Source organism: Loxodonta africana, chromosome 6 (assembly GCF_030014295.1).
Source record: "Loxodonta africana isolate mLoxAfr1 chromosome 6, mLoxAfr1.hap2, whole genome shotgun sequence".
Classification (NCBI taxonomy): domain Eukaryota; kingdom Metazoa; phylum Chordata; class Mammalia; order Proboscidea; family Elephantidae; genus Loxodonta; species Loxodonta africana.
In genome coordinates, this window is record NC_087347.1 from 96359546 (window position 1) to 96387252 (window position 27707).

Below are 27707 nucleotides of genomic sequence, written 5' to 3' on the forward strand. Positions count from 1 at the left end.
CCTGTATGGAATTCACCACTTTGGTTGCTATGGTAGCCACTCTATCCACAAAGGCCAGATGTCCTTTGGTGAAGAGAATGGACGTAAGCACTAAAACAGTGTGCTTGATATTGATTAGATTCAGTGTCCGATAACAAAGGCAGGCTTTCGGAGAGAAATTTTGCCTCTCACTCACACACACAGACTGTCACAAATCAAGAAGGAGGAAAAGGTAGCCAAGTCGCCCTTTGCTCCACCTCTCCCTCCAACTCCCGATCTCACCCTCCTTATCCTAAGTCTTTGCTTCCGGTAGCTTGGTTTTGAGGGTATGTTGTAAATTAGACGCAAAATAGGACTAGGGAAGATGCTTCTCCTGATGTGATTTCCCTGTACTATGTAAGCTCCGCTGTAACTCATATTACCATCATTGTGTTTTCAGGAAGTATCTATCCACATGAGGTACAAATAGGGCACAGTGCTATACAGAATGTCTTAAAGAGAATTCTACCCTTTAGACACTTCAGTATGTTATCACAGTCGTCAAAACAGAGGGAAAAATAGGGTTACGCTGAATCAATTGCACACCCTCTCTCCTACATATGTCCAGAGAACTGATGTAATTTCTCTAGCCATTTCTTGGAAAAGAGTGACTTTTTGCATCTCAGTAATATTACTCTGATTTTTTGGCCAGAAAAGCACACTTTGGCTTTAATCTTAATTAGCAGGTGTGAACTATTTTTTTTCCATATTACTTTCTTCTGGTGTCTTCTTCACTATTCATGTCTAATGTGTTTGTAGTGGTAGTGTGCTTCAAGACTTTTTAGACAATATAGACCAGATAAACAGTATATAAAAGATTTTCTACTTTTTTTCCCAAGAAGTAAAGCAAATCCATATGAAATACGAGAAAACGCAATTTTTCTAGACTTTCACGTCTGTGCCATAGCAGGGAACTTTCCTTGTGAATAAGTTCTCTCTTTTCTTCCAGAAAGATTATTACAAGGAGGCTTGCTAACTACCTCAGGGAGTTAATGGAATTCCCATCTCTTTGAGTCATGGTGCGTAAGTCAGTGGGAGTCGATTCCACACAGAGTTTTAGTGACAATGATGTCGTTATTATTTTATACATCAAGTCTACACTTTATGTACCAAGGTTGGTTTTGTTGACAAAAAAAGTCTTAAGACAAAATTGTTCTCGAATTTTCATATGTCGTCTTTTCCTCCTAGTTAGACATGAATCACACTCTTCATAGTTTGGCATATGGTGCTTATTAATCACTTCACCTAGTCAAAGATAACCCCTTTCCAAATTGTTACCTGGTGTTTGTTATTTCATATCCATGAATATTACTGGTAATGAGTGTGCTTTAGCTGAAACCCTCAGTCAATAGTACAATATTCCAGAAGAAGACTGGATGGCCACAGTGAGCATGTAGGCTCTGCTGCTCCTCTGCCTCCCAGACAGATGCAATGATATAGCCACTTAGATATTATGATCTAAGGAGTAAAAAGGATGAATTCTCCTGAAGTATCTCCCTCACTGAACTCCCAAGGTCACATTAAAGTTAATTCTTTAGGTTAATGTTTTAGCTCCATAAAATTCCATTTAAGCCAAGGTCTTTAACTTAGATTCCACGATCTCCCAGGAGTCTATGAATAGCTTACAGAATAAGTGAAATACCTGAAATTTTACAAATAATTTTCTGTGTATGTGCAGATGTATATGGATATTTTGGGGAAGAGAGTCCATAGCTCTTATCAGAGTCTCAAAGATGGCTGCTACTCTCAAAGTGACTGCCATAATTATGATGAAAATAGTTCTTAATGATTCAATCAATCAGTCCTTATTAATAAGTATTGGACAAGTTTTTGGGAGAGACAAAAGATACAGTACAACTCTTGTTTCAGAAAAGATCACCATCTTGAGGGGATGACTTATATAATAGTCCTCAAAAGACAGTTAACAATGCAAGGCTGTAAATGTGCCTTGTAGATAGTATGAGCACAAAGTACTAAAAGAACTTATAGGAAGGAGAGACTACTGCTTCTAAGGTTGTTGGAAAAGACTTCATTTGAATCTGGAGCAAGGCCTGGCACTGATATTCAATTGGTATGATCTTTAAATGCTCATAATTAGTCCAGTTGGCATCAAATCATTTCCAACTCATGACAACCCCAAATGTGTCAGAGTAGAACTGTGCTCCATAGGTTTCAATGGCTGATTTTTCAGAAGTAAATCACCAGGCCTTTCTTCCAAGGCACCTCTGGGTAGACTGGAACCTCCAAACTTTCAGTTAGCAGCCAAGTGGATTAACTGTTTGTACCACCCAGGGATGTTGGATGGCCAGATGAGTTGTTAGATATTGAAATATTTTTGTGACAATTGGCGAATAGTTGCAGTCTTCCCCCACTTCCACCTCAGTGCCTCTGCTATTCCAGCCAGTTCTGCCTCTCCACCAGGAATTCCTAGCCTCCTCCCTGGACCTTCTTTGGATCCAGCAACTGAAAGATTAATGACTGGCAAAGCAGGAATGCTCTATAACCCAGTTCTAGCACTATGGCTAAAACCATCCTGATGGTTCAGTGTCTGTGCTGATGAGTTGTTAGTATTTTTATTATAACCTACTGCGTTTAAACTTGTCAATATGTTTGTAGAAATTTCATTGAGGAACTGTACAACTGAGATATTAGAAAGGAGAGGGAAAAATGTCTCAGAAAAGGGAAATGGTGAGAGGGAAAAGAAGCCCAGTTTGTTGATATGACTGTTCTGGAGTTGGACAGCTGACAATTTAGTAGGATACAGAAAAGGGGAATAAGGGATGATAAAGTTAGAAAGACAAGCTGCACCCAGCCCGTTGAGGAAACAGCCTGTGACTGAGATTGAGGGAGAAAGTTTGAACTTTATATATAAGATGTCTTCTGCAAGTGCCTAAGGTGTGGAATGACTTGATGAGCATACCACTTTCGAGAAGAATAATTTGGCAGGGGGATGCAAGATAAAAAAAAAAAGTGAATCATTAGCTGGGTAAATTCAGGATGTAAATTGTCCAACGTTAAAAACTCTGTAGGAACAAAACAATCAACTCTGAGTTTCAATTAAGAGGGTGTGGAAGAAAAGAGAAACAGGTTGTGGCACACGGACTGAAATTGGGCAGAGTATTTTTGGAAACTGAGCCTTAAAAAACCTGGGCCCTTTGGCCACATTGTCCCTAGGAGGAGGGCAGATCAAATCAGAGACCACAGAAGAAGGCTTGCAAAAACTGGATGCTTGTGGTATCTTCAGGATAGCGGGAAGGAGATGAGGCCACAAAAATGCCACTCAGCAACTACCTGTCTCTCTTACGTGCAGTTCAGAAAATAATATAACCAAAATAAGTGAGAGAGAGACTTAGACTTATTTGATTTACTTGTTCTTACTTTTTCTATCCTGTTACAAACCAACAACCAACCAAGCCACGGCAGCCCAGATCCCTCCTTATCACACTTTGCACGATTCCAGGGGAAACAAGAAGCATAGTATAGTGCACATCAAAGGTGGTTGCATGCAATTGCTGGGGCTTCATCCAGCCTCTAGATTTTTTTAAGTTATCTAGTTATATTCTCCTCTCCCACCATCACCCCTGATAATTGACTCTTCTAATTAGAGCTTAAAAATCAGAAGGCAATATTAATACTAATAATAGTATTATTTTACTTCACATTTACTGTTCAAAAGCATTTATATATATGTGTGTGTGTATTAGCTCATTTAACCGCTACAAAACATTCTATAATTTTTTGGTTAATATTATTACCTTCATTTTTACATTTGCGGAAATGGAGAAATAGAGTCTCAGAAAGCTAAAGGGAAATATGATTAGAAGAACATTTTGAGTGCCTTGTGTGTGTCAGACCCATTACAAATGCCCAAGCTCACAGAGCTAGTAAGAGTCAAGGCAAAAACTCAGTCCTGCTTCTCCTGATAACTTTAAGATGGTTCACTTTCCATGACAAGCTAACCTGCCTGCTGCTGTTCATATACCTGAGAAAGTGTTATTTTGAATATGGGCACCAAATTTAGAGGTTTTATTTTTCAGATGGTTGAAAAACAGCTGAGGTCAGCCTCCCAAAAGGCAATCATATTTTCATTCCAATTCGTTAAAGGACCAAGCGATATAAGATCTGAACAAACATTTTTTTGTTTGTTTTATTTTTATTGGAGATGAAGCTTGTTTTTATTTATCATTCATCTGGTGAAGTTTAAGCCCCAAGAGGAATGAATTAACCCTGGCTTTGTATACCCAACATCATCAAACTACCCTGTGTAGATATTATATTATTAAAATGAGCCTTGTGTGTGAGATCATTCTATCTTGTTACATTGTACACAAGGGCAAACTATTTAGAATAAATTGAAATGAATATTGATGAAAGAGAGAAGAATATCCCTTTCAAGGTTTTCAGATACACTGTTCTTGTTTTTTTTCCTGGCTTCTCCTTTCTTCCTCTTTCCACGCTTATGCATCATTTTGACCAGTCCACCATCCTGGTTTATTCCTTTCTTTCCATCTAAGAGAGCTGTAATGGAAGCCTGGCTGCAGTCCCGGAGCCATCGCTCTCTGAAAGAGACGTAGGCAGACAGGAACAGCTGTTGCTTTTCTTTCCTCAAGAAAAGAGCACCATGGACCCCTAAAAACACTTTGATTTCCATCCACTGTGTTTAATACTTGATGTACAGTAGTAAATCTTTCACAGCAGCTCCATTTTACAGATGAGAAAATGGAGATCAGAAAGCTTTAGCAACTTGAATTTGGGATTCAAACTCACATCTGATATCAAATCCATGCTCTTAAATATGTAGTACTACCTGAGCAAGGGATGGGGTATTTGTTTTCCTTTAGCGTTTATATGTTACAATTGCAAACCAGTTGAAAACCAGAATCAAGTTACAGAATTCCTTTGTATTCCCCAGAATCTTGCACAATGCTGGGCGTGTTATAAGTGTTCCAATATCCGAAGAAAGAACTGCAAACCAGATTACCAAATTCTTAGCAAGAGGCGTGTAACCTTGGTGTAGGGGACCTTTTCCAAAAGGAGGAGTATAATAGAACGGATGTCTGGTATTTTTCTCATCTTTTCATAGGTCCTTTACTGTTGTTAGCTCTCAAATTTTTTCATGCCTGTGGGCTTTTCCACCCAACCTTTTGCCTCAGTCCACCTCCTCTTTCTGAGTCAACTCAATCTTCAGCTCTTCTGTGAAAGAAGCAGCCACTAATCTCTTGAGGTAGAGGAGACTACTCAGTATCCTACAGTTTTGTGGTCTAATTACTCCTGGTATCCCACCTCTCCATAGCACTTAATGGAGGATGTGTGTGTGTATGGGGAGGCCTGGGAGGAGTTTATTATCATCTAGTGAAGGAGATAAATATGTAAAATATATCTCTTATCATTGTTGTGTAGATTTACATGAAGTGTCCAAGGCACAGAGTGCCGCATCTCACGTGCGACAAATACTTGAGTGCATGATAAACACTCAATAAATAATAACTTTTACATTAAACAAACTAACCAGTTGCTGTTAAGTCAATTTTGGCTCATGGCGACTCCATGTGTGTCTGGATACAACTGAGATCCACAGGATTTTCAGTGACTGTGATTTTTTGGGAAGTAGATCAGCAGGCTTTCTCCTGAGGCACCTCTGGGTGGACCAGCATTTATGTTATTAGCCAAATACTTAAGTGTTTGCGCCAAGGATATAGTATAATTTAACAAAGCATTACTCAAATTGTCCCCTTAGAATCAACTCAAGGTTTCATAGCTGTTCCATAAAAAAATGATTTAATGGTCAAGTTAGTTTGATAAAATCCATGTTGAATAAAATTCGTTTTTTTTTTTTTTAAAGTGTCCTTCAATCTTCCCTTCAAGATTTATCAGAACTCTTAATATACTGATGGGATTGTGAATCTCCAAAAGGGAATCCAGTGTTCGGCATTTCTCAATCCAGTTTGGGCATCGACCTCCCTCCTCGCCATGTGCCATAGAACACAATTTGAAGACATTAGTTTTGTGGTTGAAAGTAGAGCACAACAGCAACCTTACCACATGTTACAAGCTTGATTTTCTGTTACTTCTTTAAGTCTTAGACTCCTCATTGGCAAAATGGGGATAATACTTATGTTTCATATGGTTGTTGGCAAAATGAAAAAGGTTTATAAAATGCCCAGAAGTTCTCAGTAGATGTTAGCAATTATTATTATCAATAATGACATGACCATCTTTAAAACCCTAGCACTTTGCACAGTACCTGATTTGAAGCTGAGTCGAATTCAGGCTATTGGCATATGGATCTGCTTTAAGATGTATGTGTCTTAAAAAGGCTTCCCCGCTACTTGTAACACTTTGCCCTTTGCTCAGTTTCTACCTAAAAGATCTGAGTCAATATTAGATCAGCCTTGGATTGCATCTCAACATAAAGAACACTAAAACCCTCACAACTGGACCAATGAGCAACATCATGATAAACGGAGAAAAGATTGAAGTTGTCAAGGATTTCATTTTCCTTGGATCCACAATCAACAGCCATGGAAGCAGCAGTCAAGAAATCAAAAGATGCATTGCATTGGGTAAACCTGCTGCAAAGGACCTCTTCAAAGTGTTGAAGAGCAAAGATGTCACCTTGAAGACTAAGGTTCACCTGACTCAAGCCATGGTATTTTCAGTCGCATCGTATGGGTGTGAAAGCTGGACAATGAATAAGGAAGACCGAAGAAGAATTGATGCCTTTGAATTGTGGTGTTGGCAAAGAATATTGAATATACCATGGACTGCCAAAAGAAGGAACAAATCTGTCTTAGAAGAAGTACAACCAGAATGCTCCTTAGAAGCAAGGATGGTGAGATTGCGTCTTACATACTTTGGACATGTTGTCAGGAGGGATCAGTCCCTGGAGAAGGACATCATGCTTGGAAAAGTACAGGATCAGCAGAAAAGAGGAAGACCCTCAACGAGGTGTATTGACACAGTGGCTGCAACAATGAACTCAAGCGTAACAACGATTGTAAGGGTGGCTCAGGACCGGGCAGTGTTTCGTTCTGTTGTGCATAGGGTCACTATGAGTTGGGATTGACTCACTGGCACCTAACAACAACAACAACAACAACAACAACAACAACAACAACAACAACAACAACCTGTTCTGGCCAAGGCCCTGCCCCTTATATCATTGTATAAAAAGTAATGAAAGAAGGTCCTGCCCCTTATATCTTTGTATGAAACATAATAAAAAAGAATTGAGATTGAACTAAATAACCTCTAGAGTTCATGCTCCCTCTGAAATCCCAAGGTAGAGCAGAAATAATTCTTTCTCAATTTGCAATAGATGGAGTTTTTGTATTTTCTAAGTGGGCCGAGAAGTACAAAGAAGTCCTTATCACCCACCGCAGTGGGCAGTCCTTTTTCCTATTTATTTTTTTTCTGCTTAGACATGTTATTCTAAGAAAAGAACAAATGGAAACTGATTCTATCAACTTTCTTGATTTATGAATTTTACTTCTTTTAATCTGTTCTTCAGGACCACTATATCGGTGGAGCCCTGGTGGCTCAGTGGTTAAGAGCTCGGCTGCTAACCAAAAGGTTGGCAGTTGTAATTCACCAGCCACTCCTTAGAAACCGTACTGAGCAGTTCTCTCTCCGATGGGGTTACTCTGAGTCAGAATTGACTTGACGGCAACGGGTTTGTCTTGTTTTTTTTTGTTTTTGTTATTATATACTACAAACTAGAACTCTATGTAATTTTGATATACCTCTGCCATCTCTATTAATGAGCAAGTGCAGCTGTGGGGTGGGTCTTTGTGCAGGGTTAAGAAACACTCAGATCTTGAGCTATGCCAGATGTTTTATCTTCAAAGGAAACGTTCACACCTAATGAAGCATTTATTTACAAGGTTCACAACAAAACAAAAGATTATAAGAAAACTTTCAAGGGACATGGGTCATAGAAACTACGTGAGCACTGCAGTTTTCCCAACTTTCGCCCAGGGGACTTTGCAAAAGACACACAGAAACGTTGGTGCTGTGCTGGCTATTAAAAAAAAAACTGTAGTTTAAGTTTATTAAGATCGATAAATTACAATGAGACAATCTGGAAGGCACGGTCCAAGGGAGATTCCTGCTTTATGTAATCTCATTGAGTTTATTTGGTTTCTATCCACTTTGCCATCAATACACTCCCATAAAACACACACACACACACACACACACGGTTTTAAAAACATGTCCTAATTATTAGTGTTAATAGAAACTTCAGGACTACTTTTGGGATAGACTCTCACAAAACGAACACACAAACCACCTTTTGAAAACAGAAAATAAAACTGATTAGAGCTTTGTGTTGCTAGTGATACACCTTAAAATCACTGGAGGTACCAGGTTTGGTGTTAGTAGTGATTAGTTTAAAAGAAAACAGCATTTGAGGAGAGTTTGTTTTATTTTTATTTTTTAAGAAACCAAACTATTAATCCGAGTGACACCTAGGCCGGAATGGCCCCTCAGATCTCCAGGGACGCGTTTGCATAAGGCAGCATCAGCATCGGGAAGCCCAGGGCGGTTCCTGCGCAGCGCCTTTGGCCTTTGGCCGGAGGAAGGCGCGCTCCCCCGCGCGCAGCCTCACGTGGTTTCCCGGAAGGGCTGGCGCGCTGGGCCCAGGGCGAGGCCGGGGCGCAGAGTTCCTGCACTGTGCTGGCCGACGTGGGTGAGTGGGGCGTCCTGTTCCCGGCTGCTGTTTGGCTGCCATCTGTGCTACTAGTAGCCCCGAGCTAGACGGGCCTCGGGTGGGTAGGGAGGAGATTTCCGCTAAGCTGGGGATGGTGGGGGAAGCGCCCAGAAGAGAGGGCGCGGGAGGAGGCTCTGCGACCCCCGCAGATCGGACCCGGCGCGCTCTGCTGTCAGCAGCCGGATTCTCCTTAGCTACAGATAGGCCGAGGGGGCGCATGGCCCCTGGCACAAGTTGGCTTCTCTATCGTGTCCTGCGTCTGTTCCTGTCCCTTTAGTTTGCTTTAGTGCATTCCGGAAATGGAAACTTAAAATGATTTGTGTTTCCCTGGCATTTTATAGTCTCTTGAGATAGTTCTTAGGAAAATGGATTCCTTAAAAAACAGACAAAGCTCTCTTCACTTAAGCCTCGCTTTTCACAATATGCAGGGTTTTTTTATTTTTATTTTTATTGTGCTTTAAGTGAAAGTTTACAAGTCAAGTCAGTCTCTCATACAAAAATTTATATGTACCTTGCTATATACTCCTAATTGCTCTCCCTCTAATGAGACAGCACACTCCCTCTCTCCACCCTGTATTCCTGTGTCCATTCAGCCAGCTTCTGCCCTCCTCATCTCCCCTCCAGACATGAGCTGCCCAACATGCAGGGTTTTTCTTGAAGGAGCCATCCAAAGGAGAATACTGTGTTTCCCAGTCTAGGCAAGGTGCTTAAATTCTTTTAAGATTATATGTATTTCATTATCCATAGCATGGTACTTTATTAATCCCCATGCCCTTCCTTCCTTCCTTCCTTCCCCTAATTTCATTCTTTGGGCTTTTCTTTTTTTGCTGACAGGTGTGCATATAGGAAGGTTAGATTGTATCAGGTCTGGCACCACAGTAATCTATTAGGGAAATAGGTAGTAAATGGGTGGTGGTGATGTGTATCGGTTTATTTGCTGCCATAACAAATTGTTTTAAATTTAGTGGCTTAAAACAACACAAATTTCTTTTCTTACAGTTCTGTAGGTTAGAAGCCTGACATGAGTCGCACTGTGCTAAACTCAAGGTGTTGGCAGAACTAAGTTCCTTTCTGGAGGCTCTTGGGATCAATCAGTTCTCTTACCTTTTCCAGTAGCTAACACATGGGGTCACCATGAGTCAGAATCAACTCCAGGGAAGCTAACAACAAAAGGCTGCCGTTTTCCTTGGCTTATGGCCCTTTTTTCCATCTTGAAAGCCAGCAACATTGCATCTGTTTGATCATTCTTCTGTAGTCACATCTCTGACTTTCCCTTCTGCTTCCCATTTTCACTTTCGAGGGTCCTTGTGATTATAATGAGGAGCCCTGGTGGCACAGTGGGGCGTGGTGGTTAAAGGGATCAACTGCTAACGAAAAGGTCCCCAGTTTGAAACCACCGGTGTTTATATCCTTTTACAAAAAGCATTCTACATAACTACAATTAAAAAAAAAAAACAACAACCTACCACCGTTGAGTCGAAGCTATAAATGTCTATGGAGCAGAGTGCCAGATCTTTCTCCTGCGGAGCTGCTGGTAGTTTTGAACTGCTGACTTTTCAGTTAGCTGTCGATCACTTTAACCGCTGCATCACCAGGGCTCTTGTAACTACAATATAATTGTAAAAATCAAAAATTAATATTGATACATGCCATCTAATTTCTCATCCAGAAATTTATACACATATTGTTTTGTGACATTGGTTGCAATTCTCACAGTGTGATAGTATGTTTCCCTTTCCATTCTGGTTTCCCTGTGTCCATTTGTCCAGTTCCTGTCCCTTCCTGTCTTATCTTGCTTTTGGGCAAGAGTTGCCCATTTGGTCTCATATATTTGATTGAACTAAGAAGCATGTTCGTCACATGTGTTATTATTACTATTTTTTTGTATAGGCCTGTCTAATCTTTGTCTGAAAAGTGGGCTTCAGGAGTGGTTTCAGTTCTGAGTTAGCAGAGTATCCAGGGCCTGTAGCGTTGGGGGTTCCTCCAGTCTCTGTCAGACCAATAAGTGTGGTCTTTTTTTGTGAATTTGAATTGTGTTCTATATTTTTCTCGCATTCTGTCTGGAGCTCTCTGTTACGATCCCTGTCAGAGCAGTCAGTGGCGGTAGCCGGGCACCATCTGGTTCTTCTGGGCTCTGCCTGGTGGAGTTTCTGGTTCATGTGGTCCTTTAGTTCTTTGGGCTAATATTTTCCTTGTGTCTTTGATTTTCTTCATTCTCCTTTGCTCTGGATAGAATGGAACCAATAGATGGATCTTAAATGGCCACTCACAAGCTTTTAAGATCCCAGATGGTACTCACCAAAGTGGGATGTAGGACATTTTATTTATGAACTATGTTATGCCAGTTGTCCTAGATGTCCCTCGAGACTATGGTCACTAGCCCCAGCCCCAGCTCCTTGGTCCCTTGGAGTATTTGGATATGTCTGGGAAACTCCTGTGCTTTTGCTTTGGTCCAGTTGTGCTGATTTTCTGCATATTGCATGTTGTCTTTCCCTTCACCAGAGTTGACTCTTGTCTACTATCTAGTTAGTGATTTCACCTGCCGCTCCCCCTGCACCCTCGTAACCATCAAAGAATATTTTTTTCTGTGTGTAAACCTTCTCTTGAGTTCTTTCTATAGTGGCCTCATACAACATTTGTCCTTTCGTGACTGACTTATTTCACTCAGCATAATGCCCTCTAGATTCACCCACGCTGTGAGATGTTTCACAGATTCATCTTTGTTCTTTATCTTTGCGTAGTATTCTGTTGTGTGTATGTACCGTAATTTGTTTATGCATTCATCTGTTGTTGGGGACTTAGGTTGTTTCCATCTTTTTGCTATTGTGAATAGTGCTGCAGTGAACATGGGTGTGCATGTGTCTGTTCATGTGATGGCTCTTACTTCTCTACGGTATATTCATTGGAGTAGGATTGCTGGAGCATATGGTGTTTCTAGATCTAGATTTTTAAGGAAGCGCCATATAGTTTTCCAAAGTGGTTGTTCCATTTTACATTCCCACCAGGAGAGCATGAGTTCCAATCTCCCCGAAACCTCTCCAGCGTTTGTTATTTTGTGTTTTTTGGATTAGTGCCAGTATTGTTGGGTTGAGATGGTATCTCCTTGTAGTTTTGATTTGCATTTTTCTAATGGCTGATGATTGCGAGCTTTTACTCACATGTCTATTGGCCGCCTGAATGTCTTCTTTGGTAAGGTGTCAGTTTACATCCTTTCCTCATTTTTTAATTGGATTATTTGTCTTTTTGTTATTGAGGTGTTGAAGTATTTTGTAGATTTTAGATATTAGACTCTTGTCAGATATGTCGTAGCCAAAAATTTCTTCCCAGTCTGAAGGTTCTCTTTTTACTCTTTTGGTGAAGTCTTTTGATGAACATAAGTATTTAATTTTTAGGTGCTTCCAGTCATCTAATTTATCTTTCTGGTGCATTGTTAGTTATGGTATGTATACTATTTATGCCGTGTATTAAGGCCCCTAGCATTGTCCCTATTTTTTCTTACATGATCTTTATCATTTTAAATTTTATGTTTAGGTCTTTGATCCATTTTGAGTTAGTTTTTGTGTATGGTGTAAGGTATGGGCCTTGTTTCATTTTTTTAGACAGACATCTAGTTATGCCAGCACTATTGGTTAGACTATCTTTTCCCCGTTTAGAGGACTTTGGCCCCTTGTCAAATATCTACTGCTCATAGGTGGATGGAGTTATGTCTAGGTTCTCAAATATGTTCTGTTGTTTTATGTATCCGTTGTTGTACCAGTACCAGACTGTTTTGACTACTATGGCTGTATAATAGATTCTAAAATCAGGTAGTGTGAGTCCTCCCACTTGTTGTTGTTCTTCTTCAGTAATGCTTTACTTATCCAGGGCCTCTGGACTAGGCAGTGAGTTCCCTTCTTAGGGACACGCCACTGTTGAATGCTGCTGGACTAGTGTTGGAGTGGGTAGGGAGATGGATGAGGAGAAGGGAGTACTCCTTGGCCATAGAGCTCTCATGGGGGGAGGATTATAGTGCATGTGATGGGTTTCGAGCTTGCACTCATCTTTCGCAGGTCTGGTGTTGCTCCTGTTTGGTTCTGAAGCTGCGTGTAGATTCACTGCAGTTCAGCCACAACAGATGGAGTGAGTTTCAGCTTGGGATGTTGCTACTTGCCTCTATCTGTGTGTGCTGTGCAGATCCACCTAGCAGGATGGCAGTGATCGTGTTTCTGCTGTCACTGAATTAACTGTCCTTCCGCCTGTTCTCAGTCCTATTCTTCAGCTTTGTCTTTGACGCTTAGGGTTCCTAGATTGTCATATATATCTGATTCACTTGCCTTTTCTGATCTTTGTTGTAAGAGGGACAACACAAAGCATCTGACCAAAATTAAAAAAAAAAAAAAAGTTGCCATCGAGTCAACTCTTGACTCGTGGTGACCCCATGTGTGTCAGAGTACAACTACTGTACTGCATAGGGTTATCAATGAGAGAATTTTTTGAAGTAGATCACTAGGTCTTTCTTCCAAGGTGCCTCTGGTAGACTTAAACCTCCAGCCTTTTGGTTAGTAGCCAAGTGCATGAACCACTTGTGCTATTCATGTGTGGATCATAACAAACTATAGATAACATTGCGAAGAATGGGAATTCCAGAACACTTAATTTTGCTCATGAGGAACCTTTACATAGATCAAGAGGCAGTTGTTCGGACAGAACAAGGGGATACTGATTGGTTTAAAGTCAGGAAAGGTGTGCGTCAGGGTTGTATTCTTTCACCATACCTGTTCAATCTGTATGCTGAGCAAATAATCGAGAAGCTGGACTATATGAAGAAGAATGGGGCATCAGGATTGGAGGAAGACTCATTAACAACCTGCATTATGTAGATGACACAACCTTGCTTGCTGAAAGTGAAGAGGACCTGAAGCACTTACTAATGAAGATCAAAGACCACAGCCTTCAGAATGGATTGCACCTCAACATAAAGGAAACAAAAATCCTCACAATTGGACCAATGAGCGACATCATGATAAATGGAGAAAAGACTGAAGTTGTCAAGGATTTCATTTTCCTTGGATCCACAATCAACGGCCATGGAAGCAGCAGTCAAGAAATCAAAAGATGCATTGCATTGGGCAAATCTGCTGCAAAGGACCTCTTCAAAGTGTTGAAGAGCAAAGATGTCACCCTGAAGACTAAGGTGTGCCTGACCCAAGCCATGGTATTTTCAATCACATCATATGTATGTAAAAGCTGGACAATGAATAAGGAAGACCGAAGAAGAGTTGACGCCTTTGAATTGGGGTGTTGGTGAAGAATATTGAATATACCATGGACTGCCAAAAGAACAAACAAATCTGTCTTGGAAGAAGTGTGGCCAGAATGCTCCTTAGAGGCAAGGATGGCGAGACTGTGTCTTACATACTTTGGACATGTTGTCAGGAGGGATCCATCCCTGGAGAAGGACATCATGCTTGGCAGAGTACAGGGTCAGTGGAAAAGAGGAAGACCCTCAACGAGGTGGATTGACACAGCGGCTGCAACAATGAGCTCAAGCATAACAACGATTGTAAGGATGGCACAGGACCGGGTAGTGTTTCGTTCTGTTGTGCATAGGGTCGCTATGAGTCAGAACCGACTCGACGGCACCTAACAACAACAACACTATTCGTGGACCCAAAAATAGTAGTCTTTTAAAATGGAGCATAATATGGTGACTGGGATGTGAACTACAAAGGAATGTTAATACTCATTATTTTCTGTATATTATTATGTTGAAATGCAAAGGATTTTTAGAATCCTTTTATATATTTAAAAGTGTGAAGGTTATCTGAAATAAATGCTTTGTTCAGGTATAAGCCAGGTGGTAATAAAGGCTTTCAGGACAGGAAAAAAGACATAGCAAAGAGAAGATGTTTCTTCCATAAGAGGGTAAAAGTTATTTCTTTCTTTTTGAATGTGTACATATATTTCTTTTTAAAGATATTTATTTTTTATAATAACTAGGGAATCATGGCAGCCAATAAAGACAAGATACAGTATATGTTGGATTTCTGTGAAGCATTAAAGAAAGATGGAGAATATAAGGTAAAAAGGAAAATTACTAAGTATTATTTAAAATGAATTTTATCTGTTTAACAGTTTTTTTTTTTTTTGTGCAGTACTACCTTGAATTTGGGAGGACATAGGCTTTTCCAACTTTTTTCCCTTCTATTATTTTATTAAGTCTTACAATAGAATCATCTTTCTAGTCTTTCTCTTACAGTGTTTGTAACTTAGCTACTTTCTAACTCCCTCCCTCATTTCTTTGATTTGGACCTAGAAATGAAGAGCTTATTTATATGATCATTATATGATCAGGCCCCAGGTAGCTTAAACCACTTACCCAAGGCTATATGTCTGGTGTGTCAAGGAAGCTGTGTACTACAGGAATCACAGCTATTTTTTTTTTTAATTGTCTCAAAGTAACATATAGCCACAATTAAAGTATGTTTTAAAAGTCAGTTCATGATCACAAATAACTAGGAAAAGAGTTAATACAACCCTGAAGATTCAGAAGGTCTCGGTCTCAACACTTGCTCTGTTACTAAAACTTCTTTGATTTTGTCTAGTGCAAGAGATCGCTTCCTTGTTTCTAGAATGGTGATGATAATGTATGGCAGTATTATGAGAATCGACAGGCGACAGTGTAAGACATTCAACAAATATATTATTTATGTGATATTTATTCTGTGACAATGTCTGATACCTTTCTTTCCCTTGCTCAGGTTGAGAGAAATTTTGCTTCTTTAATTCATTTAGAAAAATGAATTCAGGGGTGGTTTAATTTTTGGTATTGTTTGATATTTTTTAGAACCTAACTGATGAAATTACGAAGCAAAATATTAGGCTGCAGGAAGAGATCCAAAAACTTGAAACTGAGTTAAAAGTGAACACTAGAAACATCAGAAACTTCCAGGTAACTCCTTTTAAGTATCACATTTTTAATGGACACCTACTTTTCAGAAAAAACAATTTAATGACACAGAATGCCCTTTTGAAACTTTATGGCCATTCATAGTACCTCTATTTGTAATAGCCCCAAACTGAAAACAACCAAAGTTCACGCACAGTAGAACGAAAAAATTAACTAGCGTATATTTGTACAATGGAATATTACACAGCAATGAGAATGAACAAACTACAACTACATGCAACAATATGGATGAATCTCACAAACAGCATTGTATTAGTTTCCTGGAGTTGCCATAACAAAGTACCACAAACTGAGTGGCTCAAAAAGCAGAAATTTATCCTCACTTTCTGGAGAGTACAAGTCTGAAATCAAGACGTCAGAAGGCTGGTTTCTTCTGGAGGGCTCTGAGGGAGAGTATGCTCCGTGACTCTCTGCTAGCTTTCCATGGTTTCCTGTAATCTTTGGCATTCCGTGGCTTGTAGGTGCATCACTCTAATCTTTGCCTTTGTCTTCACATGGCTGTCGTCTCTCTGGGTCTCTCTCCGTGTGTTCACATGGCATTCTCTTATAAGGACACCAGTCATATTGAATGAGGACTCACTATCCTCCAATATGACCGACCTCATATTAGCTACATCTACAAAGATACTATTTTCAAATAAGATTTCATTCATGGGTATCAGGGGGCAGGACTGGAACATACCTTTATGGGGACATGGATCAACCTATAACGATGTTGAGCCAAAAGAGACAAAAGAGGGCATGCCATATGCTTCTGTTTAAATAAAACACAAAGGCAGGATATTAGAAGTTAGGATAGTAGGTTTCTGCCTGCTTGGAGGCAGGTAGAAACTGGAAGGGAACATGAGGCAGCTTCTGAGGGGTTGGTCATTTTCCATTTCTTGATCTGGATCCTGTTCATATGTGTGTATTTGCTTTGCAGGTTTTCATCTTGCTGTACACGTATGATACACTCATTTTTCTATACTTATATATACTCCAGTTAAATTTACAACAAAAGAAACCCATTCTCAATCACTTTTGCTTTAAATTCTTGATCTTCTCACTAAGTCCTTTATTTTTCTCCTCTTCCAAGGAGATAAGTAGTTTAAATGAGTTTTATAGTTTAAAAAATTAGACATATGTTAACCCTTACCATTTAAATTCTCGTAAATTTGCCTATATTTGAAGTAGATATAACTTTCACCACCCCCTTTTTTTTTTTCTTCTCCACAACTCGTATTGTTAAGTACTTTCTTTAAACAGTTTTAATGCTTATAGCATGTCTTGGTCATCTAGTGCTGCTGTAACAGAAATACCACAAGTGGATGGCTTTAGCAAAGAGAAATTTATTTTCTCACAGTCTAATAGGCTAGAAATCCAAATTCAGGGCTCCAGCTCTAGTGGAAGGCTTTCTCTCTTTGTTGGCTCTGGAGGAAGGTCCTTGTCATCAATCTTCCCCTGAACTAGGAGCTTCTCTGTGCAGGTCCAAAGGATGCACTTTGCTCCTGGCACTGCTTTCTTGGTGATACAGGTCCCCAACTCTCTGCTTACTTCCCTTTCCTTTTATTTTTTGTAAGATAAAAGGTGGTGCAGACCACACCCCAGGGAAACTCCCTTTGCATTGGATCGTGATGTGACCTTAACAAGAGTGTTACAGTCCCATCCTAATCCTCTTTAACATAAAATTACAATCACAGAATGGAGGACAACGATACTGGGAATCATGGCCCAGCCAAATTGATATATTTTTGGGGGGGACATAATTCAGTCCATGACAAAGCATTATCACTTTTTGTTTCTCAAATGGGGGGGGCGGATATTGAATACCAAAAATTGAGGCTCGTGTGCTGTGTTTATGAGTTGGGGTGGCATCTAGCAGAAAATTGCCAAGATTCTGGTTACCTCTTAGGCTGGGGCTAGGATCATTTAGTCTTACAACTTTCAGGGCCTTTAGAGAGCAGACAGCCCAGCTAGCCCACTTTACAGAGAACAGAAACTGTGATCCAGGGGGTGTAAGTGAATTGCTATCTGACACTGGTCTGGACTAGAATTCAGGCTTTCTTATACCAGCTTCAGAAGGTGCCTGACTGAATATTTCCACATTACTGGGAAATACTCTGCTTTTTTTCCTAAACATTACATACTGTTTTGGTAAAGTTGGCCTTATGGTACTCAGAAGTTCTACTGAAGGTATATATCAAGGTATATAGAATAAATGTAAGATTAGATCAGATGACTCATGGAGTATTGCTAGTCCCTTTGGGATAACACATTTATTAGGCATGTAAAACAACCATGGGAAGTAGAAATGCAAACACCTGGCTCATTTGTGTGTACTTCTATATATCTCTTAATCCCAGTGATTTTAAGCAGGTAAATATGGGAAACCCTGGTGGCGTAGTGGTTAAGTGCTACGGCTGCTAACCAAAGGGTCGGCAGTTCGAATCCACCAGGCGCTCCTTGGAAACTCTGTGGGGCAGTTCTACTCCGTCCTATAGAGTCGCTATGAGTCGGAATTGACTCGAGGGCACTGGGTTTGCTGGGTTAAATATAACCATGTAACTTTATCTTCTAGGTTGCAGTTCTTGTTGATAGTGTCTCTTCAGTTTTCCAAAACCCAAGTTTGGTTAAGAAGTTGATGGACAAGTATTGAGGAAAGGAGAATTTAAACTTGACAAATATTAAACTGTAAAATTCAGGAATCCTTCTTTTTTGGATTAAACTTTGTGAATTTGCTATCAAATTAACCTTAGTATACACATGACTATACTTCATACCTCTTTACAGTGAGATTAAACATAACTGTCTAATGACTCCTTTGCAAAATATCCTGTTCTTGACACAGCTATTTAAAAGGTACTTGTCTGCATGAACGATGTAGGCTTCAGAATCAAATACCTTGCAGTATTGATCAGTATAAACACTGATTAGAAAAAGTGAAAGAATTATATACTTATAATTTCATCTCTGCAGTAATATTAAAGGATGAGTGTTTGATTACATTAAGCAGTCTTACCTGGTAAGAAGCAACTGTTAAAAGATACTAAGTAAGACCACACTCAGTATTCTCTGGGGTTCTATAATCAGTGGATTATTGGATAATCAAATCACATTATCCTTGGAAGGACTTAAGTTATTTCTTGTCTTGATTTTAATCAAATATTTCTGTTTGAATTAGATTAAAGAGGATGTCCCTGAAACAAAGATAAAATTCATATCCATGGAGAATCCTGAGAATGACAGCCAGTTTTTAAATGTCTCCTGTTCGTTTCAAGTGAACTTACAAGTACCTTATGAACTACAAAAAGGACAAGCACTCATCACTTTTGAAAAAGAAGAAGGTATGATGAATGTTCAAAAATATGACTGCATTACATTTGGGAAACAATTGGGCTTTCAGAGTATTTTCATAGATATTTGCTATTGCTTTATAGTTTTTACATCCATCATTTCATTTCATTCTCATAGCAATACCAAGAGGGAGGTATGATTATCCCCATTTTACAGATAAGGAAAGTGACTGAGGTGTGAAATGACTTGAGTGTGGTCCCTCATTCAGAAGGTGATGGCTCTGGGACTCAAACCCAGGTGGTGTGGTGGTGAATACCAGCGTCTTTCTGCTTTACATCCTGCCTCTTTAATAATGATAGTAATAATATCCTAGGATAATAGAGCTGTACATAGTTCTCAGAATGCTTTCACAGACATCATCTCATTTTATTCTTGCATGACTATATGACAGCAATAGGATAAGGTAGTAGTTATGTAGATTTTGTAGCCAAGGAAACAAATTCTCAGGAAGTTCAAGAGATTTCCCTATGGGCATGTAACCGGTGAACAGAAAGAGCTTGAGGGTCAGATTTGGGATGGGACCTAATATTCACTAAGTTTGCTATGGGTATAAGGCCCTGCTCAGAACTGGGGACACCTTAATGAGGAGGATCTGACTTTGGGTACTAGCACTACTGCTTTCTAGAAGTGTGATTTGGGGTGAGTTCTTTAACTACATACATAAGGAGCTGAAAGGTTGATAGTTTAAACCCACCAGTTGCCCCATAGGGTCCATAAGGATTTACAGCCTTGGAAATCCAGTGGGGCCATTCTAGTTTGTCCTTTAGGGTCACTATGAGTCAGAATTGACTTGATGGCAATGAGTTTGGTTTGGTTTGGGTCTCTAACCACACTCGAAATCGCAGATTTGTGCAAAAGACTTTGTGGTAGTACTTGCTTCATAGCGCTGCCTTGAGAATTAAACAAAAATGTTTATAAACTACTTAGCACAGTGTCCGACACATAATAACACTTAAAAAAATGTTAGCTATTGTTATTGCTACCTGTTAGGAATTTCCAGATAAGGAAACGGAACCTTAAAGAAGATACATAACTGGCTCAAGGTCTACGCAGTTAACAAGTTGCCGAGCTGAAAGCCACATCCTGATTGCTCCTCTACTTTTCACTGAGTCAGCATCCCTCGAGGCAGGCCGCCATATGGGGCCTTCTTCCTGGATTTTTCAAGTTATGAGATGGGACCAGGTAGTCCTCATAAACCCTTGCCATGCGCAGATTCTGAGAATATGTGATTGTAGCCCACTTCTCCTGACACCTAGTCCACCACTATAGCCTGAAAGTAAACATGAAAAAGAAAGACGTTCCAGCGGATCCGTTGATGCACATCTAAGCATATAAACCCAGTTTGATTGTTGTCAACCTGGTCCCTCCCCTGCCACTGAGGGTGGAGGGAGGAGGCTGAAAGCCACGTTGACTGTTGGCAGTGGTAATGGGGATATTACTAAAATGATGTAATGGAGGATTCAGGAGGAAGGAATTCTGCACAGGAATTGCCTGGGACTGCTGGAGATAGAATTGGGATTTTCTTTAGAAATAGTGACGTCACTGGTTCCACCCTTGGTATGGCTCCAAGATTCTGTTCTCCTGGGGCAACTAGTTTCTAACACAATTCAACAGCAGTTGGCTTCTGACAGAGTGAGTCATAAAAGTTGAAACACAAGTGGTCCCTCTCAGCTGTGTCTGATCACCAGATGTTGGGGGTTTTCGGGAAGTGGGAGAAAAAGAGCATCATTTGAGTATTACTTCATTGCTATCTTCTGTTATTGTTGCCTGTTTTCATTAGCACACACACACACAAAATTCCAAGTTACAAAGTCATATTGTGGTGCCCGTTAATCCATTGACATCGAGTTGATTCCCACTCATCGGGACATTATGGGACAGAGTAGAGCTGCCCCATAAGGTTTCCAAGGCTGTAATCTTTTTGGAAGCAGACAGCTATATCTTTTTACCACAGAGCCGCTGGTGGGTTCAAACCTCTGACCTCTTGGCTAGCAGCTGAGCACTTCACCACTGCACCACCAGGGCTCGTTCTCATATGGTGATGCCCTGCTTTCTAGCCCAGTTTTTTCTTCCTCCAGCTATGGTATACTGTCTGGTTGTCATAAGCACATGTGAGGTTTATAAGACAGGGAATGAACATCTCTTATCTTTATGGTAAATTAGAATAAGCAGCCCTGAATATTAACAACCGAAGTGTTATGAACTCTCATGTCACACAATTAAAAATAATCACACACCTACGTGCATTTGAAACTGACACATAGTTGGCTGTTTGATGTTCTAATGATTTTTGGAATAATTGTATCACTGAGCCTCTTCCATTTGCAGTCATAAATTAGCCTTGATAGCTTTGTGATTGGTCTATCAGGGCTCCCAGCTTTTGAAAGGATGGCCTCAAGAGCATTTTATCAAAAGTAGAAATCCTTATTAAATGTGGGGGAAAAAAAGACTCACTCTTTTAATACTCTCAAGGCTGTGTAGCCTTTAATATGTAATCCCTGGGAAGACAGACACAAAGAAATATGTATTTCTGTGGGGCTTATACTAAGGAGGAGTGACAAATGATAAAGTTAAATAAAATTAATTGTAAAAATAACCTGGGCCAGAAAAGTTTTTCCAGCTTACTCAACATGGAAGAATTTCTGATTGTACTTTTTTATAGTAGGAGAAGCCTCTGGTAATGCTGTCGACTGTGGAAAGCAAAAGGACGTGGCTGGACTGAAATAATGTTAGAATTTCTGAGGCATTATTGGGCTTAAGAGATGTGTCTGTAACTTGATAAGAATTTCTACATTGTCATTTTTTGCTAATGTCAATTATTTTGATATTAACAGATCCTACTCTGGCAGCATGAGTATTATCATTTGGAAATTCTAAGAAAAATTAAAAAATGATACCCTTTAAAATTAAACCCAGTAATGGAAACTTAAACGACACAGCATAATTTACTCTCAAATCAAAAGCAGAAAATCTCCGTGAAATATCCAACATTAATCCTTTCCAAACTGATTTTCAGTTGCCCAAAATGTGATAAGAATGAGAAAACATCATGTACAGATAGAGGATAAAGATGTGGAGGTTACGGCCCAACCAGTTCCATTGAACTCGGGAGTCAGATTCCAGGTAACACTGTGTTATGGATTGAATTGTGTCCCCCAGAAATATGTGTTGTAAATATTGACCTCTATGCCTGTGGTTATAATCTCATTTGAGAATGCGGTGTTTTTGTTATGTTTTTTTTAATGAGGTAGGATTAGTGTAGGGTGTGTTTTAAGTCGATCTTTTACAAGATATAAAAGGAGCAGATTAAACAAGTGGAGATGGGGGAAGATAGATGCCTAGCCACATGAAGATCTCCAAGGAACCAGGAAACAAGCTGAAGAGACAAGAACCTTCCCCCAGAGTTGACAGAGAGAGAAAGCCTTCCCCTAGACCTGGTGCGCTGAATATGGACTTAGCCTCCTAAACTGTGAGAAAACAAATTTCTGTTTGTTAAAGCCACCCCCTTGTGGTATGTCTTTTATAGTAGCATTAGATAACTAAGACACACAGTGATGAAAACTTTTTAGAATTCGCTTAAACACAGCCACTTTTCTCATCCATATTTCCAAATACAAAATTACTTTCTAGGTTCACGTACAAGTTTCTAAAGTGAAGATCAATGTTACTGGAATTCCTGCTGATGGCAGATTGCCTGCAGATCAGATGAAAGACAAGTTAGAACTGAGCTTTTCTAAGTCCCGAAACGGAGGTGGAGAGGTGGAGTGTGTGGAGTATGACAACCAGTCCCAAAGTGCTGTCATCACGTTTGTGGAAATTGGAGGTACTTGCACATAGAAAGTTAACAAATACTCTACAATTCAATTATGTTCTGCCATTTTTAAAAGTATCCCTGTCCTACACATTATGTCGTCCAGTCGTCTGATCCTTAGCACAGCTGTGGAGGCAGGTGTTATATCCGTTTTATTGGCCAGGAAGCTGAGGTTTAGGGAGGTTAAATAGCTTACCCAAGATTATACGGTGGTATCGACTCACTGTGCAAGTCTGTGCTCCCTCTAACCGTGTTCTGGCTCTGACTGTGTTCCATATCCACCTTATTCCTAAGAGTGGCACATCAGTAATTGTGCCCAATCTGTGACATTTTGTTTTTCCAAATAGAAACATTTGTGTTTTTAAATAAATAGCTAATGCCTATTACCCATCCTGGGGAATTAGTTTATTGAGTGTAGATTTTAAATTCTACCTAGATTTTTAAAATGTCAGGTTATTTAGTTTGTTAGAGTGGAATTATTTGGAGGCTCATGCACTTTTATTTGATAGAAACAATATAAATCGAGTTACATAAAAGGTATATATTATTTGCTGAGAATGTCATTGTTAGCTGCTGTCCAGTTGGCCCCCAACTCATGGCAACCTCATGTGCAACGAGATTGGACTACTGGGATTCATAGGGTTTTAATTGGCTGATTTTTCAGAAGTAGCTTACCAGACCTTTCTTCCTAGTCCATCTTAGTCTGGAAGCTCTCCTGGAACCCATTCAGCATCATAGCAACATGCAACCCTCCACTGATAGATGGCTGGTGGCTGCACTTGAGGTGTGCTGGCTGTGAATTGAACCGGGGTCTCCGATGTGGAAGGCAAGAATTCTACCACTGCTCCCTTAGCACAGAATAGGCAATTAAAAAAAATTATATATATAAAGTCTTCTCTCGCCTTTCTCCTACTCTTACTGACCAGTATCTCTGAGAGAGTTGATATTAGAGAAGACTGTAAGGGTGACTGAAGAAAAAAAGACATCTGTTTCCTTTTCAGGTAGAAGTAGACTTTTACTAAATCATTTTAGAGAGGTTTACATTCTTATGATTAAAAATAGAAGGTTCTACAGCTACTTTTATTAATATATTCAAGTGATTCTCAGTGTAAAAATCTCATATTAATATAATTATAATTCTTAAGGCTTCTCCTGGATTTATACATATATATATTTGAAATCCAACTATCTAATTAAAAAATATTGATCAGATTTTTTTCAAAACAAAGTAATACATGCTTTTTTTTTAAGAAGTTGAACTACACAAGAACAAGTGAGACCTTTCCTCAAATCTCTTCCTTCTACTCTGTAGTTAGTTATGGTTAGTTGGGTGTCTTTCCAGATGTTTCTCTGGGCACATACAAACATAGCAGAATGTATTTGTGACCTGGCCTTCGGATGATGTTTAAGGCATGTTGGTAGGGTGTGTTACAGTTAGGGAGAATCACAAAAAGAAGAACCCTTGAGGGCCACCTTATTAGTACCTCAGAAATGGATAATAACTTAGTGGAAATTTCCACAGATGAGGATCCAGGTTTTAATCTTTCAAGTTCGTATGTTCGATTTATCTGTGTGATGTTAGTTGATCCATTTCTTGTATAGAAAAAAAAAAAAAATCTGTAAGTTATTTATAAACTAGAATACAATTTAAAACTCTACAGTGAGAGATAATACTGAATTGAAAACCTATGGTGTTTTCCCATATGGGGAATACCTTCCTAGAAGTTATGTGCTACCACACCAAACCAAACCCATTGCTCTCAAGTCGATTCATACTTATGGAAATGCCATTTGTTACAGAGTAGAACTGCTCCATAGGTTTTCTTGGCTGTAATCTTCATGGAAGCACAGAGCTAGCAAGGCCTTTTCCTTCACAGCACCACTGGGTGGGTTCGAACTGCCAATTTTTAAGTTAGTAGTTGAGAGCAAACCATTCGCCAACTTATCGGAAACCCTGGTGGTATAGTGGTTAAGAGCTACAGCTGCTAACCAAAAGGTAAGTGGTTTGAATCCACCAGGTGTTCCTTGGAAACCCTATGGGGTAGTTCTACTCAGTCCCATAGGGACGCTATGAGTCGGGATCAATTCGATGGCAGTGGTCTTGGTTTTTTTTGGTTTAGTGACCTTATGTCCCACCAGAGGAAAAAAAAAGTAGTATTACGGTTATGATAGGTTAACGCTTAACTAGGTTCTATGCCAAATAGTTTGCAAGCCATGTCTTACTGACCCATCACAACAGCTTTTGAGGTAAATGCTGTTATTTGCTCATTTTGCCAAAAGGTCTCTGAAGCTTCAAAGTCACACAACATACCCAAGGCACATAGCTCATAAGTAAGAGAGCCGGGATTGAAGGCAGGTATGTTTGACTCAGGGATGGCCTGCTGAGAGGAATTAAAAATAAAAGTGGTTGGATATTCTCGACAACTGTGCCTATTAAACTTTGTGTAATCTAGACATGTTGCCTTTCTCCATCCTAGGGATATTTCTGTTAAAAAATAAATCTTCTTTGTCCTGGATATATATTGACATGCTTGTGGGTTTTTATTATTTGCTTTCACGTGTTCTAGATGCCATTCAAACCCTCTGTCCTTTGGCTAACAAACATCGTTACCTCAGATGTTTTAGTTACAGTACAACTGAATAATTTATAACCTCTTTACATCTTGATATACCAGGCGTTGTTTTCATTTGTATTTCTTGGGAAATTGGGAAATGCCCCAGTCTTTGTTGGATAGGTGGGTTACTTTCTACAGGTGGCTATTTTATTTCGTGTAGGTTGTTTCTAATCTGTCTGAGGATGTTGCACCCTTTTGTGCGTTTGACTGCAGAGAACAGCTCAGGGCAGAAGGGACTATTTTAACCTTATTATTGTTTGATCTTATATTTGTCAAAATTATGTGCTGTGACTTTTTTTTTTTTTAAATACCTGGTAATATTTCAAAAAAATTAATCACTCAGTTCAGTGTTTGTGATATTATTCTGTTAGAAAGAAGTTGAACTTTGGTTAAAAAATGATATTAAAAAAGAAAAAAATATTTTTTGAATTTCCTTTGTAGTTGCTGACAGGATTTTGAAAAAGAAAGACTACCCTCTTTATGTAAATCAAAACTGCCATAGAGTTACTGTTTCTCCATATGTAGTAACACATTTGGAAAAGCTTCAGGTAAAGTCGTCTCTTTAATTTCATTTTGGGAACTCACTGCCGAACCTCACCCCACCAAAAAATTAAGAAAGAAAAAATTGTGAGTCTGTCACTATTTGAATCTTCTCAGTGAGAGATATCAAAATTTCATGTCTACTTGATACAGAATGAGTCTGTTTTTTAAAAAGAATATTTTAATGGAAAACTGTACCTTATTTATTATATACTTTTTTTAACTGAAGTTATTCAAATACTAGTACAATCTTTGTTTTTCTATGTGGAGACATACCTACATTTTTTTTTTTTTTCATGTGTCTACCGTGATTGGATATTAGAAATAATTCTTCCTCTGCATGTTTTCTGAACTCATCTCTATCCCAAACTGGCTGCTTTTTTCTGAACCTTCTTAGTAATTAACGCTACCACCACCTACCTAGTCGACCAGCCTGAGAGACAGAACACATACTTGACCCTTCATTTTCCCTTACCACCAGCATTCATTTGGTCACTGAATCTGTGCCCAGTGCTGCTGGCCTTTCCTCTGGTCTCCATAATCCCACTAGAGTTACCTTTCTAAAACTCATATCTGAGTCTTACATTCCCCTGCTTGAAATCTTCCTGAGGTTCCCTATCTCTGTCAAGATAAAGTCTAAAATATTTAATAGAGCTTGTAAATTGTAAAGTGTTGTAATTCAAAGTTCTTGACAGTTTTTCTATTTATCTTTTCTTTTTTCCTCCTTAGGTATTTTCAGGAATCTCTACCAGGACGGTGCTTCTGACTGGAATGGAAGACATTCAGATGGATGAAGAAACTGTAACAGATTTAGTTAACATTCACTTCCAGCGGAAGAAGAATGGCGGTGGGGAAGTAGATGTGGTCACATGTTCTCTAAGCCAACCTAAAATAGCATATTTTGAAGAAGAGACTTAGGGAATCATATGAAAATTATAACTTCTGGCCCAAATCATTGGAAATGTTTGACAAAAATGGGTGTCCTTCTCTTAAAATAAAAGAAACGTTTCATTCTTTAGTCTTTATTTTTAGATATACAAAATGTATTTCCATGATTTTGATTTTCTTCTTTGTTTCAAACTGTGCTGCGTGTTTAGAAATGCAATAATTGCACTGTATTAAAAACAGTTTCACTCATAAATTATGTAGACTGGTGCCACGTCTGCTGAAATCAACCTTAAGTGACCCAGATGTCCCCCAGCCCATGCTGGCCCATTCTGTTATGGCCATGAGGGCCAATTCTGTTTTGGCCCCATACCCACCAACATGCAACTTGACTCTTCTAACATTTTACAAAAGGAGTGCACTTGCACTCAGCATTTTGGGATTTCTGTAGACTTTACCAAAGATTAGAGGACTTTGAGAGGAATCATTTCCCACTTTGGATAGCATTTCACTTCTACCTCCAAAGGTATTTCTCAGAGCAGGTTGCAGTCTTTTTTTTGAAACTTCCTTCCATCCAGAGGACTTAGTGACCCCTGATTCGTTTCAAGCCATCTCCTCTCCATGTAGAACTTGTAAAGACTGGCATTTTCTTTCTTTTATACTTATAATGAGAATCAGTTTAAGGGACTAGAAAACTTGGAATAAAGAAAAAGATAAATTCAAAGTTAGTAAGTGGCTCATGACTCTTCATGTTTGATGTTGTGGGATGCTTGAAGGTAAACACAGTCCTGCCCTCCAGAGGTTTAAAAGTTTGTTGAAGTGAGACCTGGTTTGTTAGCATCTTGG

General features: G+C 39.4%; 1 protein-coding gene across 1 annotated transcript; it reads left to right on the forward strand.

The window, feature by feature from the left end:
• The first annotated feature begins 58 nt into the window (after positions 1-58).
• On the forward strand, positions 59-27001 carry NMI (N-myc and STAT interactor). The gene is made up of 9 exons (XM_064287453.1): positions 59-83; positions 8460-8707; positions 14708-14788; positions 15555-15659; positions 18838-19000; positions 22027-22133; positions 22641-22833; positions 25878-25984; positions 26706-27001. The coding sequence occupies exons 1-9, from the start codon at positions 59-61 to the stop codon at positions 26892-26894; spliced, it is 1218 nt and encodes a 405-aa protein (XP_064143523.1). The 3' UTR covers positions 26895-27001.
• Positions 27002-27707: the final 706 nt, after the last annotated feature.